The sequence below is a fragment of the Coturnix japonica genome, chromosome 1, assembly GCF_001577835.2.
Source record: "Coturnix japonica isolate 7356 chromosome 1, Coturnix japonica 2.1, whole genome shotgun sequence".
In the NCBI taxonomy this organism is placed as follows: Eukaryota; Metazoa; Chordata; class Aves; order Galliformes; family Phasianidae; genus Coturnix; species Coturnix japonica.
In genome coordinates this window covers 17,922,614-17,940,133 of record NC_029516.1, presented here as the reverse complement: position 1 = coordinate 17,940,133, position 17,520 = coordinate 17,922,614, and the positions used below count along the sequence as shown (strand labels likewise).

Below are 17,520 nucleotides of genomic sequence, written 5' to 3'. Positions count from 1 at the left end.
CTGGTGAGCTCAGCGTCCTGGTAGCATTGTCAGGAGCAGCAGCACAAGGCCACAGAGGGAGGGTCCAGGAGGTTTGGCAGTGTGGCCTGTGCCTCTATGGGAAACTGCTGTAAGGCTGTTTGCTATGGGAAGGTGGCGTGGTCTGTGAGCAGATTCCGGGGCGAGGGTAGCGGTTGTCTTCGGCAACCTTTTGTACTTGTACAGTTAGCTCGTTAGCCTAGTTTAGGCAGGGAAGGGCTAGGAATGCACTGCAGGCTATGTGATGCTTTTTATAGAGCTCTGCACAGTTCCTAGACCAAGGAAATTCTGGCTGCCAGTAATTGCACATGGGTTCCCAAGCCTTGCTCTGCAGTAACTGGGGGGATGTGATGCTAACTGGGAGGAGGGATGTGTGAGTATGAGTGCCTGTAGTCACTGATCTCTTTAGAAGGCAATAAATTCCTGTCTGAAGATCCTGCTCCTGACTTTATTTACGAAAGCCTTCACAGGTTGTTTGTGCTGCTCAGCAATCTTACTGCAAGTTGGAAAAGGCAAGTATTTAACCTGTCCTTTAGAATGTGAATGTGCTGTGTTTATTCATTGCATCCATTTATTAGAAGCATATAATATTTCAGTAGCATGAAGTGGATAGTATATATACTGATCAGACTGGTTTCAATTAATGTGAAAGATCATAAATCTAAATAAAAATGTGTTGCAATGGGGGAGCTGTTTTGAAGCAACTGGGCCTGAACTTTGTTCTGTACCTGCCCCATTACATAAGCTGGGAAACCAAAGAATTTGAGGAATTGGTTCCAGAGAAACAAAGTACTTCAAAGAGCTGATTTTAAGACCTGAAAATACCAAAGTAATGCAGATACTAACAGTGGCAAAAGACCTAGCACTTGCTACAGCTGCTCTGGGAGTCTGAACCCTTTCAATTGTCATTAGTAGCTGTTAAAGTAAGTTGTCCTTTGAAGCCTTTTACAATTTGATATGATTATCATCTCTTGATATCATTTGACCTAACTTAGAATAAAAATACATAGTTTGTAAACCTTTTTGACAAGTCTGTGATGTCCTACTGGAGTTGCTGCATCTTCTGCAGTCTTTGTGCAGGTTTCTTGTGCACCTTTTAAAATTAGTAGGAATCTCTTCATACAAACACCTTTGTACATCACCTGGGGCTGTAAGGTCATTTGGGCTCTGACTACCAGATCATGACTTGTGCCTTTATGCACAAGTACCCAGGATTTTGTACAGAATCTGAAACACAATATAAAGGGAACTAAAATAAAGGACACCCCCCCCCCCCCTTCCCCAGAGTCTGAGTAGAAGCTGAAGTCAGAAATTCTAGTGTTTTTGGTTGAGACAGATGAAAAATCTAGAGAGTATCATAAATCACACACTGAACTTCCATGCAAAAAGTAAAGCAACAAATACAAGGACATGTTCAGGAAAGGGTGAAGAAGGAATCACAGTGTAAGCAGATGAAATGCTGTAGTGCCCTGATTGAGAGAAATGGCCTTTGGGTTCCATTCTGGCTGGATTACTTGGAATTTTCAGCAAAGCTTTCTAGTGTTGTTATGTGCTGCTTTGTGCAGCGACATAAGAGTTTCTAAATTCATTTTTACTCAGTGAGATCAAATAAATATCTGAATAGTTCTCCATTTTCTCCCTATATTGACTTAAATGGTCAAAATGGAAAAAAAACCCATGATCTTATTTTATATCTGTACTAATTTGTGCTAAACTCTTGCTCCTAGAACCTTGTAGTATTTGAAAAGGATGTGAAGTCAGCATTATCCATTTTCCATTAAAACACAGCCTTTGAAAGGATGCAAAGAGTGGAAATTCTTGCATAGCATGTCCCTCTTGGAGCAGAAGGAAAGCCTTAATTACTCATGACAGTTTTGCTAGGGTACAGGGTTTTTTTTCCCCTCTTTTCTAAAACAGTATCCAGCTGTGTATCATGCGTGATTAATTTCCATGTTTCAGACTATTAAAACTGTACCTTTTAATATATATATATTAATTTTAGCTTTCATTTTGAGAACAACAAAATCACAGTCAGCCCAAAATGAAAAGTAGGGGTGCTCTGAAGTTTTTTTTAGCATGCTTTAAAAAGGTGATGCTCTTGGCCAAAAGTGCTGAAAATCTAATTGTGTCTTCGTTACTTCATTAAAGTGTACACAAAAGCCCCTGTCAGTGCTGTAGTTGTCAAGATGCCAACATCTTCAAGATAAAAGCATTCTTTCTTTTTTTTCTTTTTCTTTTTTCTTTTTTTTTTTTTTTTTTCTTTTTTTAATTGCCTAATAAGCAGGAGGGGGATCCAGTGTTCACTGGCCATTGCATGCCTACTAGATTTTAAATACATTGTGTAGTCATCGTGGTCTAAGTATGAATGTCAGTATGATGCCAACGTGCAGGTTTTATCTGAATGGTCCAAAAAGCCAAGCTTAATAGAAAAAGATAAAGAGTTCTACAGTGATGATAAGTATCTCGATAAGTTTTTAACTTGTAACTTCCCAACTTTTTTTGATACTTGAATTTTTTACCAGTAGGTTATTCTAGAAGAACACTGTGTTATAAATAGCTTTTGCTCTTTTGAAACAAAGACTAGATTGTTGAATATCATTATCACGAGTTATGATAATAACTAAAACTGATAAACTACAAGAATGATTTAATTTAATATGCCAAGTAAATGGTAGTACAAAAAAAGCTGTCTGAAACTCTTTAAATTTGCTGGTGTGATTTGGAAGCAGCTCTTAACGTGTGTAGTGCGGTCATTTTCCAGTGTATTCTGTTAATTAAAATTCAAGAAGCATTTTCCTGTTCCCTGGCTTAACTCAAGTTTTTGCTGTGCTTTTGTTCCGTATCTGAATAGATGTTGTTGAAAGCCAAAGTGTAAGGGAGAACTTTTCAAAGACGGCATGACTCACTGAGTGGTGAGAAGATCACAAAGTGTACGGGCATCTACGTTCACGGGACTGTTTTAAACTGACAGTTAACTTTTCAGTCAGAGGTAAGCGTGAAGTTTTTTAACTGTAGAAAAATGTGCAGTAACTGTAATGTAAGGTACTCAAGGTATTGGAATGGATTGGCAAGCAGTGAGATGAACAGAACGGGGCTAAGCGAACAAGCAACATGGTTGCTATTGGATGCGTTAGAAAAAGATCGCTGTAGCTGAATTGCTGTGATTTTGTGAGCTCATTGGTGTCATGGTGAAGTCGGTCATTTCAGATGCCTGGTAAGTTTTAAAATCAAATGCAATTTAACATCTAAACATGTTTAAAAATGTTCATCTATACCACAGGGTTCTGGTTTGTTTTTTTCCAAATAAATAAAAAAGAGGAATGGTTTGGTGGTAGGGTTACCCTCAAATTATGCCTCTCCAAAAATATTTTTGAGATCTTACCATAAAAGTCTGTTGAGTTTGTGTGTAGAAACACAAACTTTCACTTTGTTGGTATTTAAACTGTACTGCAAACCATGGCTATACAGTGTAATTTAGTTACTTAGTGCAATTAGTTCCTATCAGGCATGCGTACTTCAAAATATAAATACAGCTCTGTACAAACTTTTACTTGTTTATTCTTCTTAAACAGAAAAAAGCCAAACTTATTTGGGTACTGATCCAAGTAGATGAAGAAACTAACTTAGATTTTGGATTTTTCTTTGTTCTCTGCATTGCTGTTATTATTTAGTTGCCTTTACAAAGTGTTATGACCAGGGAAGAAGGTTACCGAGAAGAATTCAGCTATGACAGAATGCCAACTTTGGAGCGGGGAAAGCAAGAGAATGGAAATTATATACCAGATATCAAATCCAGTGACCTTCAGCTATCAAAGAGGCTGCATCCTTGCTTTATTTACAGAACGTGGATCTTTTCTTTGCTGATGGGTGTAAGTACGTTATGAAGAGTAAAAATTAAACATCCTAGGGGGGGTTTCTCCAGTCTGTTTTGTTTCAGATCATTTGGGGAGTCATAATTATACAACTGATAGAAGTGAATAGAAATATTTGTATGGAAAGGAACAAAGCAAACTTAGAATGTAACATTTAATTGACTAATAATATTCTTTGGATCATTTTGCAGTAACTAAATACACTTCGTGAAAACTGATTTTTGTATCTAACATAAAATGGAGTAAGTTGTAGTTGTAACTATCAACCCTTATGCATGTATTAGTAATGCCTCTTTGTGAAATATGTGAATTATCCTAATGATATGCCTACTTTAAATTTCTGTTTAAACCGTTGACAGTACTTGCCCTAATATCATTTTGGCACTAAAAATGTATGCAATATGTAGTTGTCAGATTTTACTTTATGTGTTCATAAAGTCATGGAGTTATTTGATAGGAGTCTAATGTAATGAGTAACATACTTATGTTTCTTTCATGAACATCACAGTGATGTGAATTTTTGTATCGTTGGTAGGATCACTGGATACTGATCTTGCACAAGCATGACGTTACTCCATGCTCTGAGCCAAGATACTTACAGCTCATTATAGCAATTACAATTAAGTCTTTTTATTTCTGAGTTGGTATGTTTTGAAGAGTCATTTTTTTTTTAAGAGCTGAAATGTTTCACTGTTAATAGGGTAATTAATTATTTTTTCCCAGTGAATAAAAGTAGTGCCTTACATTCATAGAAACAACACTTTGTTGTTGTTGTGACAATCTGTGTAACATGGCTTTCCTTTCAGATGTACTCTTTGAAGGAATGTCTACTTGGAACAGAAAGAAAAATTGTTAGTAGAATATACTAACATATATACTATACATTTAATGCTGAAAGTTTAGCCCCTAATTGTGGAATGAATCAAGTGATTAGGAAGGGAGCAACAGAAGCTGAGCATTTATGGTTGTGCCACTGAACCAAAGTGGGAAGGGAGTTTGGAGGGAGAAAGGAGTGCATGTGGAAGTACCTTAATCAGTATGTCTTTATACTATTTTTGTTATTGTTTTCTTGTAGTTAGTTGCCCATCTGTCCATGTGAACTGTGAACATTGGTAAAGCCAAAAAGAGGATGCAAAGTACAGGCTTACTTAAGTTGTCTGAAACTTTTTATTTATTTATTTATCTATTTATCTATTTATTTATTTATTTATTTATTTATGTATGTTGAACCCTGTGCAATTACCCTGTGATAATTTCCTTAGGTGCCTTACCTGATTCAGACATGCTTCTTTGGTATTAAGTCTTGGTAACCAGTGAAATGCTCCTCAGAACTCAGCATGCTTAGATATTTTGCTTCAAAATCATTCACACAAAGACTACATTATTGTCCATCAATAGCTCAGTTTCAAAGGAATTACTGATTTTTATCTTTACAGTAGTTTTATTGTATTAATCTGTGTTATTTGTTGCTTTGCAGACTTGCCTCCTTATTACCTCTGGGTTTTCACTCTATCTGGGAAATATTTTCCCATCTGAAATGGATTATTTACGTTGTGCAGCAGGTTCAGTAAGCATTCTTAATTATTTGCTGCGGCTATTTGACAGCAAAACCAGTAGATTTTGTATATTTGTTTCCCTTTGTATTTCATCTTTTTTATTATTAATTTATTTCATGGAAAATTTAATTTTATGTAAGTTTACTAAGTTACTTTTCCGCCTATGACTAAGGAAATAGCCATTTTCATAAATAGTGTTGTGCTGCCATTTTTGTTAACCAGCTTACCATGGGCAGCTATTAATTATCTGCATGAATGGTATTTCTCTGCTTTTGTTGAAGAAAATTTGCACTGTTGCATATATGCAGAATTTCTTGCCTAAGTACTACTGGAATGTATTTCAAAGTATTACATTTTTCATTATACTTTGCCATAATACTCAAGAACTGTGGCAGACTGAAAAAATTCTGTTTTATTATTGTTTTATTAATAATATATGAATATGAATCAACCATATCTGACATTTTTTCAAAATCCAGTAGTTTTTACTGTGCATTTAGACCCTCATATATATCTTATACTGTTGTATGTGATTGTCTTACTCTTTAGGTCTTTGCTTCTAAGATGAGTGTGATGTACTTGTTTTGTGACAGGATTCTGTCTTGTCATTACTGTTTTGCAACTTGACTTGCAGATTTATTAAAGTTAGGTGCAAGGCTAATGCTTTAAGTACCAGGGGTTGTTCTGTTGGGGAGCTGTGCCTTATGCTTCTGCTAGAGGTATTAGAATAATTTTGAAGCAGTATTTGAAGTCAGTGTCTTTGCTAAACATTAGTTTAGCTTCTGAGATATATCTTTTTCTGCCTCTTTGAACTTTGTATTTACTGAGAATTTCCAGCGATCTCATAGATACAGAAGGTTAGGTGACAGATCATTTTCGTGTTGTGTTTGAATGGCTTGCTGTCATTGAAGACATTGGGTGTCTCTATGTAGGCACTGAATTTCAGTTCCTCCTGCAGATATTGGAGGCAGTGTAGTTGGGAGAGTCTACAGAGCTGTATATTCTTCTGACTATTAAATGTCTAGCTTAGGAAAAGCAGAATTGCTCTCTAGAATGTATTGACCATCTTGACTAGGGGTAGAAATCAGTTGTCTAAACTCAGTCACATTGTGTTCTAGAGACTAGTGTGTCCAGGATATAACTGTTTCTGTTTGTGATGTTAAAGATAGGTCAGTTAGGTGTTAAGGAAGCGCTGCCAAGAATTTTTAATTTCCATATTAATCTAATTATAGAGGTTCCATTGTTAAGCCGTCAGTGCTCAGACTTGTGAAAAGATAATTAGTGAAGAAATGCAACATTTGTTACATGATTCATCATTAAATGTGAAAATCTTATCCATAATTTTAGCTTAGTATTTTTTACTTATGAATATATTTTACTTATGAATATATTGTACAGTTACATATATCTGGAAAACAGAGTTTGATCTGTAATAGTAACATATCTAATGTGGTGAGGAACAATTATGGGCTTGAGAAATTACTTTGTGAAACTTCCTTTTTGTGTGATTTTTCCAATTCGCACTGCTCTTACGTAGTGAAATTTTCCTAGTGAAACTATCAGAGGTTCTAGGCATGATTCTTAAACTGTAATTTCTCAGCAGATTGGTTTTTACCAAGTTTTTCAGAAGAGTGTGGCTGAGATTTTAAGCAACCATTACATTGTCATTTTAAAAGTATATGGAGGCCCACTGCAGGAGTAGCTGTGTTTTTCTTTTCCTTCTTAAGCATCTGATTGCTTCTAGAGTTAATTTAGCTAACAGAGGCACAGAATGATGCATGAGATTTTCATGCTTTCCTTTCCTTTATCACATTGTGCTGGGTAGGCAGACAAAAGTGAGGGATATGGAAACTTCTAGCAGTCCTCAAGTACCAGTTGTAATTAATGAGCCCAGGGAAAGAGGGTGGTCTTTTCTTAGTGTTTTTATTTTCAGTTTGTCCAATTATTAATTGTAATAGTAATATTAAATCTGACTCAAAAATACATATTAAAAATATATTTAATAATCTTTGTGCAGAATATCCCACTAGTTTTCTCTCTTAATTTTCCCAGTGTATTCCTTCAGCAGTTGTGAGCTTTGCTATAGCAAGGAATAAAATTAATGTGGTAAGTGTAAGAGTTTTTTGGCAATTATATCAATTGCATCTTTTTTTTATCTCTGTTGTAAGATGAGAGTAAAACCTATTCTGAAACTTGTTTTACAGATACCCAATTTTCAGATTCTGTTTGTCTCTACATTTGCTGTTACAACAACATGTTTAATTTGGTTTGGATGCAAACTTGTCCTGAATCCATCAGCTATAAATGTAAGTTAATAGAATAATTGCTAATTAATGCCGCATTTATCTTTGCTTTACCAAAGAAAACGCACAAAACCAGAAAGGAATGACACAGTTCTCAGTCTGCATAACTTTACTTTTTGGAGTAAGACAGGACCTGAAAAATTAAAATCAGAGATGAAACCTCATGAATAAAAGATACAGCAAACTTACTGGAGATCAGTATGAAGATGGAATTCCTGTATTATATTTTAAGTTCATGAGTATGAATGAGATGTTGAAAGGTGCTCCAGTTTTACCAACTGTAAAGATATTACTTTCTAAAGAGCTAGCTATGCTATCTCAATAATGTCTGTTTAGCTCCATATTTCACAGATGCTGAACTTGTAAATTAATTGTATTTGCTTCCTCTTAGAAAATTCAGTATATGGATTGGGCCAATAAGTAAAAAACCTGCTTTTTAAATGATAGAACAAAGTCCAGGTTCAACTTTCTGTACCTGGTTTTCAGAGATGGAGTACTGAGGTCAATGGGAGCTGTGGAGATTTAACACACTGGACAGTCCAGTCAGGTGAACTGGTACTGACTTTAGGTAATAGGCACAAACTGCCTGTGATTGATGAGATGACATCATGCCCCTCTGGGTTTCTGCATATCTATGGACAGTTTACATCAGTCAGTTCTTCACATGTTAGTTTTTTGCTGCAGTAGCAGTTACCTCATGCATTCCCTCAACACCTTCCAAGTAGGGAGCACAGGGGCCTTTATCCCTTTTACATTCCTTTCCTTGTAAAGCATTCAAATATTAGGAAATAGTCTGATTATTTTGGGAGGGAGCGGAAGTGTGACTTGATAACTAGTGAGTTCTTACACATTCCCTTCCACTATTTTGTAGACGGGATAGCAACCCCATCAAGACAGTGGAGTTCTATGTCTGCACAGGAAGGATAAGTCCAAGGGACTCATTTTGCTCCATTATCATTCATGCGTGTTCTTTATGTATTTCAAATGGCCCTACCGGCCAGTAGAATTGAACCCCATCCCTAGTGGCTGGCTGAGACTTCTTCTGCTGTCTGTAAAGACTATATTACCACCTGCAGTACTGGAAGCTTGGATGATATGGGTGCATGGAGTTACTAGAGTGTAGGTGCTTGATTTGGTTGCCTCAGCAGAAGTGTGTGCCCCAGTGTACACTGTCTCACTTTGTTTTACTGTAGTTATTGATCCAGGAAGGCATCAGTCTCCTCTGGGTCCTCTGTCATTGTTAGTCAGGCCTGTGCAGATGGTTTGGAGCATCTGTAAGATTCTATGATTCTGTGTGTGTGTTTAAACAGCTGTGTTGAAGTTTAAATTATTTAATTTTGAGTTCTCTGTTTCTGTGGTTTCAACAATCTACATTTTTAATACCTGTTGCGTGTTCAGAGTGAATGTGGTTAAGGCTGTGTTGATCCAATATTTTCTTCCCACAGAAAAGGATTAAGGGCATAATTTACATGATTCTTTGTAAACAGCGGTAGTTACAGTGAGAATTTTCTTGTATGCTTAGAAATCTAACACTGAATTCCCATTGTTAGCAATGGTTTTAAAAAGTGTTTACTTCCAGATTTAGCAGTATTTCTATTAAAAAAAAAATACAAAAAGTAAAATACCTGAACTCCAGAACTGTAGTTGTTTTTACTTTGGTCTGGTGGTGTTGAACTAGTTTTTGCTAGTGGAACACTCTATCTGATATTCTAGGCAATCACATCAGGAAAAATACTGGAAAGTATTTTAAAAAAACAAACCTACACCTGATTTATTTACTACTTTTCTTTATTTTCCATTACTTCCTTCTTAGAGCTAGCACTAATAGTCTGTCCCTGTAATTATGGTTCTTACAGACCCAGACTTGAAAATCTGCTTGACACTGCACTGTACAATGTGGCCTTGTCAGCATATCTTGGTACCAGTGTTACATGTCAAAACATTGTCGTTTACAGGCTGGATTCAATACCCCAAAAAAGGCCTTTAAAATCTGCCACCTATGATCTTTTTCAAAATAAATAAATATACATGTATATTATGAAAGGTAAATGTTGGAGAAAAACTTAGATTTGATCATCCCATAAATTGGTCTGCTGTGAAGAAGCGCTGTAGTTCACTGAACGTAGTAATATGGTTGTATAGATTTTTAATGGAGTTAGTTCTCCTTAAACGTTTGGTGCTTTGCCCAATGGCCACACCCAGCCACCAGATATTTTTGGGCTGCCACTGGAAAAGAACATAGTGCTTCTGAAGAGTTACAGAGGGAGATCTACTCTGCCTAACTCACATGCCTCTAGAAGATTATTAAACCCACATACAGTTGATATTGTCTCATGAAAAGAGGTAGATAAGGAACCAAAATAAAATACTGAGTATTCCATTCGGTGTATTCCTGTCTTGAACAACGGCAGAACGAATGGCAGCATATGTAATTTTACATGGTAATGTAGTCTGTTAGACCTGCAAGAGTTGCAAAATTGCATCTACTAGCACTGGGTAGAACACAGAGCTAGGATTCTTGGCGCAGTTCTTTGGAATGTGTTTTCATTCAGCATTAGGCATTGTATCAGACAATCTGCATTGCAGTGTAGAGTTTGGAAGCCTGTGGCCCTCTTTCTCTCCCAGTGGATTTCCTTTGACCCCCTGGGCTAGTCATACTCCTCCTTGTTTGTCTTTCTGTTTCTGTGAGTTTATGACTTGCTCATGTTCTTATGTTCTATGAGTTTATGATTTGCTGCAATCTTCTGGTTTCATATGGGAGGTCCTGCAAAATGCAACAGTACCCAGTACATCCCACTTGTCATTAACTGCTTTTTTGGAAGAAGATAGTGTTCTTCAGGCAGATTGTTTCTATAATTGAAATAAATATCTCTTTATCAAATTAGGCATTCTCAGTATCATGCAGACAACTAAGTGTTCTAGAAATTCATCAGAAATAAAAAGTTTTTAAAGTACCTTATCAACAGATACATCTAAGTGTCACAGAATGTAGATAGTTGGATCCTGCCCCTCATGTTAATTTTAATGTTAAAGATGTAACTTATTTATCTCTGGAATTCCACTGGCAGATAAATTTCAACTTGATTCTACTTATTCTGCTGGAAATCTTCATGGCAACTACTGTGATCATTTCAGCTAGATCTACTGAAGACTGCTGTATGAGAAAGAAAGTAGGTACCCTTATATTAGAGTTGATTGGTTTTTGATGTTTTTCTAAGTAACTTTAAAAAAAATGTTGGATTTTTCCTATATTATTATACCTGGACAATGAATTCAGGTTTTTCTTTAAGTGCTTTTCCAAATCACACCCTTGTTTCTGTGTTACTTCTTTTACCTATTACTGAAGCCATTTCATGTTCTGGTGGAAGTGTTGTTTGCTAGACAAAGTCATACTGTAAACTGTCTTCCTTCAGTTACCGTGTCAGCAAAATCAGAAGGATTTACTTCCGATTTTCAGAAATTTTTCAGGCTTTGAAAGGCTATGGTAGAAAGTAGAGAAGAGAGATGCCTGTATTTCACTGTTGAGGGGTGTTTGAGGGGCTCGTCTGGGACTACCTTGCTTATTTTCACAGTGATTGATGCAGTCTTGCAGTCTGACATTCTCAGTTATTACTGGGTGTTGCTTTTGGTTCTGATGCGTCAACCAGATGTTACCTGCCACCTGTAACAGGATCTGTAACAAGTTCTACAAAATGTAAAAATAAATGTATTACTTGAATATTTTTCAGTCGTGATTTTTATTTTCTTCTAGAATACCACGTATGATAGTACCATTGTTTTGAGTAATGTCAGCTTTCCTACTCGAATTCTGAAGTCATACTCAGTAAGTACTCATTTTGTGTCTGTATATCTGTATACATATTCCTGCATCATCCTAAGTGCCAAACTCTTTTAAAGTCAGGAACAGATTAATGTAGGTAAGCAATGAAATAATTAAAATCAGAAATACAAGATGGATCCTAAAATGCATCCTAACTGAATATTGTGAGATAAATAACTGCCACGTACAATGGGAAAAAAATTACTTAATGACTTAAGCATAAATACTGTAAACTGTTGTTTAGTGGAGCTAATAAATGAGAGTATAAGCATGCATAATGAAGCTGAACTTGCTTTCATTTAGGCCAGCTGGAGTTTTGCCATATTTTCCATCTGCAGAACATTGACTTTTTGTGTATCTAATAGCATAAATGCTTTTTCCCCCCCCCTCCTTCCAGTGATTTCTTTTCCACAGGCAAATAGGAATTTTGTTTTTAAAATGTACTATTTATAACTTGTGTGCTCTACTTTGTTTTAGGTAATTGAAGTGATCATTGGAATTTCATCAGTATTTGGTGGCATAATTGCTTTAAATATGGATGTTCTAGTCTCAGGTCCATATCTTTCAGTAACGTTCTTTTGGATCTTGGTTGCTGTAAGTAGTTCAAAATGAATGCTCTCTTTTAAAATAGCATATTTGATTTTTCTTTCTCTTTTTCACTGTACTGTAATGTTTATTTGACCCTGACATTAATTGGAAATTGCTGCATTCCAAATAACTACTTTAGTATATCTTTAATAATGTCTATTATGTAATGATTGTTCTATTTTGATTTACAAGACTTTAGTCCTTAAACATACTGTGATATGTTTTCAGTCCCCGGTAACATGGAAATGAGTAATAAAACAAGGGTTTTAGAGATATTATAAGTGTTTCTTGGAACAATTCCTAGCCTTTAGAGTATTTCAGGCTGCAAAGTAAAAAGTTGAGTTTAAGTTTAGTGTGGTAGATTCCTTAGGATATCACCTTTAGTTCATCAGAATTAAGTGCTTTAAAGCCTGAATCTGTGGTTGTTAATGGTAGTCACTAATAACAGCCTGCACATAGAAACAGTACACTTGTAAAAGATGTAGTGTTACTCTACTTGCCACAACCTGAACAAGTTGAGAAAGATGACAATGAATTTATATATGGCTCCTATGTCTGGAAAATCCCTCTCTGGAAATGGAAAAAAAATTGTAAACAACTTATTCAGCATGCAGAACTCACAAAGTTCTGTGGGATTCATTAGATTTTAAGGCAGAAGCATCAAGTTTTGTGTTTAATATTTCATTATGTGTCGGTTTAATGCTTGACACTCATTTAAATGTAAGCAAAATGGAGATTAGTTTTATCTCTGTTTAATTAATTGATGCACAGCACTGTCATTAAAATACATATGTTTCATGTCTTTATTAAATTTAGGATATGATCTGTGATTAGTGGGAATCACTCTTACACAGTTGTAAGTTGTGTAACTGTAAATCCTTATTTTGTTACACTTTCTTGTATTCTATTTAGTGCTTTCCTAGTGCTATTGCAAGTCATGTGGCTGCTGAATATCCAAGTAAATGTCTGGTAAGTGTGTAAAGTGCCTGAATTTTGCCATTAGAGTGTAATAATGCTCATATTTGCCTGGTTGTTTGTAGTTACTTCTACAAGTGTAACAGATGTACTGTATAACAAGAGTATTGATTTTTCTGAAAAGAAGTCCAGTCCATGAAATTCTAAGAACTGGTGGGTTTTGTTTGTTTGTTTTTTTGGTTTGTTTTTACTGGTTTCTTAGAAATGAATGTTGCTTTATGGAAAAGAAATGCCTTATATGGTACATGGATAAACGCTTTTATGCTTCTGAGCTCCATTCCGTTATCCTTCCATTATGTACTGTGCTTTCTGAAGGAAGAAAATTAGGGATGCAGCCCATATATGATCTAGAACCTGTTATAGACAAATTCCTGATCTATTTGACTAACAAGAAAACTGAAGGACTTTGTATAAAGTTCATTTATTCCCTGAGTGTCCCAGATGTGCAGTTAAGTCCCCTTAAAACATCTGCTCTAAGTTACAGTCATTCAACCATACTTAAGTCAGTAATAATGCATGACCACAACAGAAGTCGGAATTTGATCCTTTAGGATGATATTTGAATGAAAACTAAGCTGCTATTTTGTTGTAATAAACTTGCCTCAAAGCTCTCAACTTGATTTGAGTGGTTGTTTTAGATTTTAAGTCTGCAGTATCTGCTGTTAATTCTCAGTATTTCATGCATACTGAAAAAGAAATGATACTTTGTTTCTAGCTTTTAAAATTTGGTATTGTTTCCTCTGTCTGCATTTGAAAGACACTTTAAAAATTAGACGGAAGTTCTGTCACACTTCTTAAAAGGAAAATGAATTATAAAACAGGAGCGTTTTGGCTAGTAAACTTAGTCAAAGCTTGCTTCTGTATCTCCATACAGCATGAATGGCTGTTAAGATTTATCTTGTGTGTGTAGTCTTACACTTCTGTTATGTTTGCTTAAGGAGGTACAGCTCACAAATAGCATTTTTACTTGTTTTTTTCCCCATTTAATATTTATAATCTTATTTTATTTAGGTTGAGGTCCTGATTGCCATTAGTAGTGTCACATCCCCATTGTTGTTCACAGCTTCTGGATATTTATCCTTCAGTATCATGCAAGTTGTTGACATCTTTAAAAATTATCCACCTGCTGTTAAAGTACGTATTTTTATGTAATTGGAAAATTAACATCTACCTATTAAAGCAGCAACAGAAGAATGAAGGTATCTATGTCTCTATTTTTAGCAGTCTTATGATGTACTACTGTTGCTTCTGATGTTGATGCTGCTAATTCAGGCATGCCTTACTATTGGAACTGTAATACAGTGTGTAAATTACAAGACAAAAATGAAACTGCAGGATTCGTCCTGGACAGAGTCACAGGTTAAAAAACAGGAGTACAGAACAACAGAGGTATGTATTTATAACTACAATGAATTTGAAAAAAAGTAGCACGAATTTGTAGCAAAAATGATAGGCCTTGCATGACCATGTTCTGATAATGAGATATCAGTGAAATTAAATGTTTTAAATGCATGCAGAAGTTTTGGACCATGAAATGAGTTGTCAGTGTAGTTGTGTCTTATCAAGGGCTGTGAATTTCCAAGGGAGTGAATTTGCTAAGCTGAGTTAGTTCTAAGTTCCCTAAACTGCAAGTGGGAAGTGTTAGCTGAGCATAGAATCAACACTTGGAAAGCTGCGTGAGTCGCTACCTGTGCTGGTCAGTTTGAACTAGTGAACAGAGGAGAGTGTCTGGAATTCCAGGGCTCTCCATGTCCTAAGTATTATACTAAAGTTGGTAATGAAGATCAAAATTGACATCCTCTGTTTCCTTCCTGCACTTAAATGTTCAAGCCATCCTTTCAGTTACAGAAACAGTAAATACTTTCATAGAGCATGGTGATGCTAGTATTGCTGGTACCACTTTCCACGTAGCTTGAGTGCTTGCCAGGGACTGGTGGAATCCGGATATGTCAGTATGCACAGATTAACTACATGCATCTTCTAGCGCAGCACAGCACATTTAGCCTGTAGGCTATCCTCATCTCTTCTGAACAAAGTGCTATTTTAAGGAAGAGGGAAGAGTAAATTGTGTTAACTGGATGGTTTCTGTGTGGCCCAGCACTGGAAAGGTTGAATGCTGGATTCGGTCCTTGCTCTGAAAGGAGCACCCACAATGAAATAGCACTGGATAAAATGTGTGGGAAATACACAGTACACAGCAATAGTACAGCTGCTACACAACTGGTGATAGAAATTGGAAGCTGTGGATTTAAGTGCTCTTCAGGCTGCTGAAGACATTCAGTGGAAGTCACTGATCATTTGGATCTGTGACCTGAGAGTTATGTTCTGTATAAAAGATGGAACTCAGCAGCATTTCCACAGCTGCAGGTTACATTTTTGAGCATAGGTGATGGCATGGCTAAACCATTCTCTTCTGAGGATTATCTAGGTGTCTGTTAAATGCAAAAAAAAAAAAAAAGGAATTTTCCTAGAAAAGCAACACCTTATTTACCCTGTAGTGTTTAAACACAGGAATAATGTTACATGTAGAGGTGGAGGTCTCTGTGGCTTTTGTGTAGTCTGCATTCTTAGGCAAGATCGTAGTTTACTTGCATGTGTATAGATGAATCTTGCTTCAGTTGCTCTGTTGGGACTACTACTAGTTACTATTTTGGGCTCAGAGATTTAGGTGGTAGAGCTTTTAAGTAATTTTTTGACAAAAATTGACAAGATGGCTGAAGTTATGTGCTTAAAGTAGGAATTTGTCCAAATTTCATTGGCCCAAATGTTTAAGTACAACACAGTTTACATTATTATATTTGTCTGTTGTAAATATGTACTATGCAGTATACAAAGCTGTACAGTTTATAGCATATACAGTATTCAGACTGCAACTACTCGTGTTTATGATCTCCCAGATTGTCTCAAGTTTACTTGCTTAAAATTCTGCTTTTAACCGAAGCATTGTTTTGTGTTTCCGTTTGTTTGAAATTTGTTTACTTTCAGGTTTCCAATAATACCTTAAAGGATTTTGACAAAGACAAAGCCTGGAAAGCAGTTGTGGTGCAGATGGCTCAGTAGTTTGGATTCTGCAAATACAGCCGCAATCCAATCCAATAAATCTACTGTTTGAATTAAGGCTTAAATCTTTTCAGTTTATAAACAGCAACATAGTTACAGTGGTAGGAGCCAATAAATAACACAATCAATATTGCTTTTCTAATCATTTTGGGATACGTCGATAACATTCTTAACAAATCTGTCTTTTCTGTTGGCATCTGCCTCTTAGTCTTCCTTTTAAAGACATCACTGGGGAAAAAAGCAATGACTCACATGCTGATAGCAAAATAAAATATGACCGTAGGCTTCATGTGTTTGCAAGAGATTGTAATAACTGCAGTTATGCAGTCAGGGTAACTGATAAATGCTTTTGTAAAGTTATGTATACGAATTATAATTGTTATTTCTGCTTATACTTCACTTTTGTAGGAGTTGTAAAGTTCTTTTTCGTTTCATTGCTTTTATATAAATAAAAGTCTTTGTTATCTCAAGGATATGAAATCTCAGATATTGATTGATGACTGGATGAAGACAGTTCATGAATCACTGTAAAGTGAAAGCAGAGAATGTATAATGTAGAATAGTTTGAATGCATCTCAGCGGTTGGCTTTCTTGTCTTTGTTAATGTGAATCTGTATCTAAAAGAGGTATCTTTTTTGTGAAGTGATGGCTTTGGTTATGCAGAAGGTAAGATTTAATTAGATCTTCTGTTACTGAGCACTGATGGAGGAGAAATCACTAGTAAGTGACACATGCTTACGGAACCCGCTTTCTTCAGAAGGCCCTACTTACAAGGCACTGAGTTTCTTTAGTCTCTTTTTGCATCATATGATTTGAGAATCTCTTCGAAATGGTAAGAATCTTTTAAGCTACTATTGATTTGGTGTGTGCTTTCAGGAATGACCAGGAAAAGCCTAGTTATTACAGAGTGAAATAGTTTGTTTACCTTTCTGTGTATAGCTCCATCAAGAATGTGGATTCAGTCTTGGCAGGAAGGAAATAGCTGCTCAGGAGATAACTTTACAATAAGGAGAAAGCCCTGGTATAACTTAAGGATTGGTTCTTGTGGAAATAAGGTTCAGTGGAAATAAGATCAGTGTCTTCTGGGCATATTCCAGACATGATGCAACACACTGCAGTTAAAAGCTACCTGCAGTTTTTAAGATTACAGAAGCAAAGATGGAGGAAGATTGAAAGTGCATTTGAGAGGCTTAATATATGCCCTAAACAACACACAGGTGCAGGCCTGTGCTGCTGCCTTGACGCATTTAAGCCTGGGCAGAAACCTACAGCTGGACGTAAGTCCAAGGGACAAGAGTTATCGCCCCCTCTAGCGTCAGCTTGGTGAC

The 17,520-nt window shown here is 36.1% G+C and overlaps 1 protein-coding gene across 7 annotated transcripts; it reads left to right on the top strand.

Annotated features, from left to right (window-relative positions):
• The first annotated feature begins 2,869 nt into the window (after positions 1–2,869).
• On the top strand, positions 2,870–16,662 carry MLC1 (modulator of VRAC current 1). 7 transcript variants are annotated; one of them, XM_015852345.2, is made up of 13 exons: positions 2,870–3,007; positions 3,690–3,887; positions 4,697–4,741; positions 5,368–5,457; positions 7,499–7,552; positions 7,651–7,752; positions 10,818–10,919; positions 11,501–11,572; positions 12,047–12,163; positions 13,070–13,126; positions 14,144–14,266; positions 14,357–14,521; positions 16,118–16,662. In XM_015852345.2, exons 2-13 carry the CDS (start codon positions 3,708–3,710, stop codon positions 16,190–16,192), a joined length of 1,182 nt encoding a protein of 393 aa, XP_015707831.1. In that variant the 5' UTR covers positions 2,870–3,007; positions 3,690–3,707; the 3' UTR covers positions 16,193–16,662. The 7 variants fall into 7 exon arrangements, with proteins under 7 accessions (XP_015707831.1, XP_015707814.1, XP_015707837.1 ...); XM_015852328.2 differs by having other exon boundaries at positions 14,354–14,521; XM_015852337.2 differs by lacking the exon at positions 2,870–3,007 and adding an exon at positions 3,082–3,232 and having other exon boundaries at positions 14,354–14,521.
• The last annotated feature ends 858 nt before the right edge of the window (positions 16,663–17,520 follow it).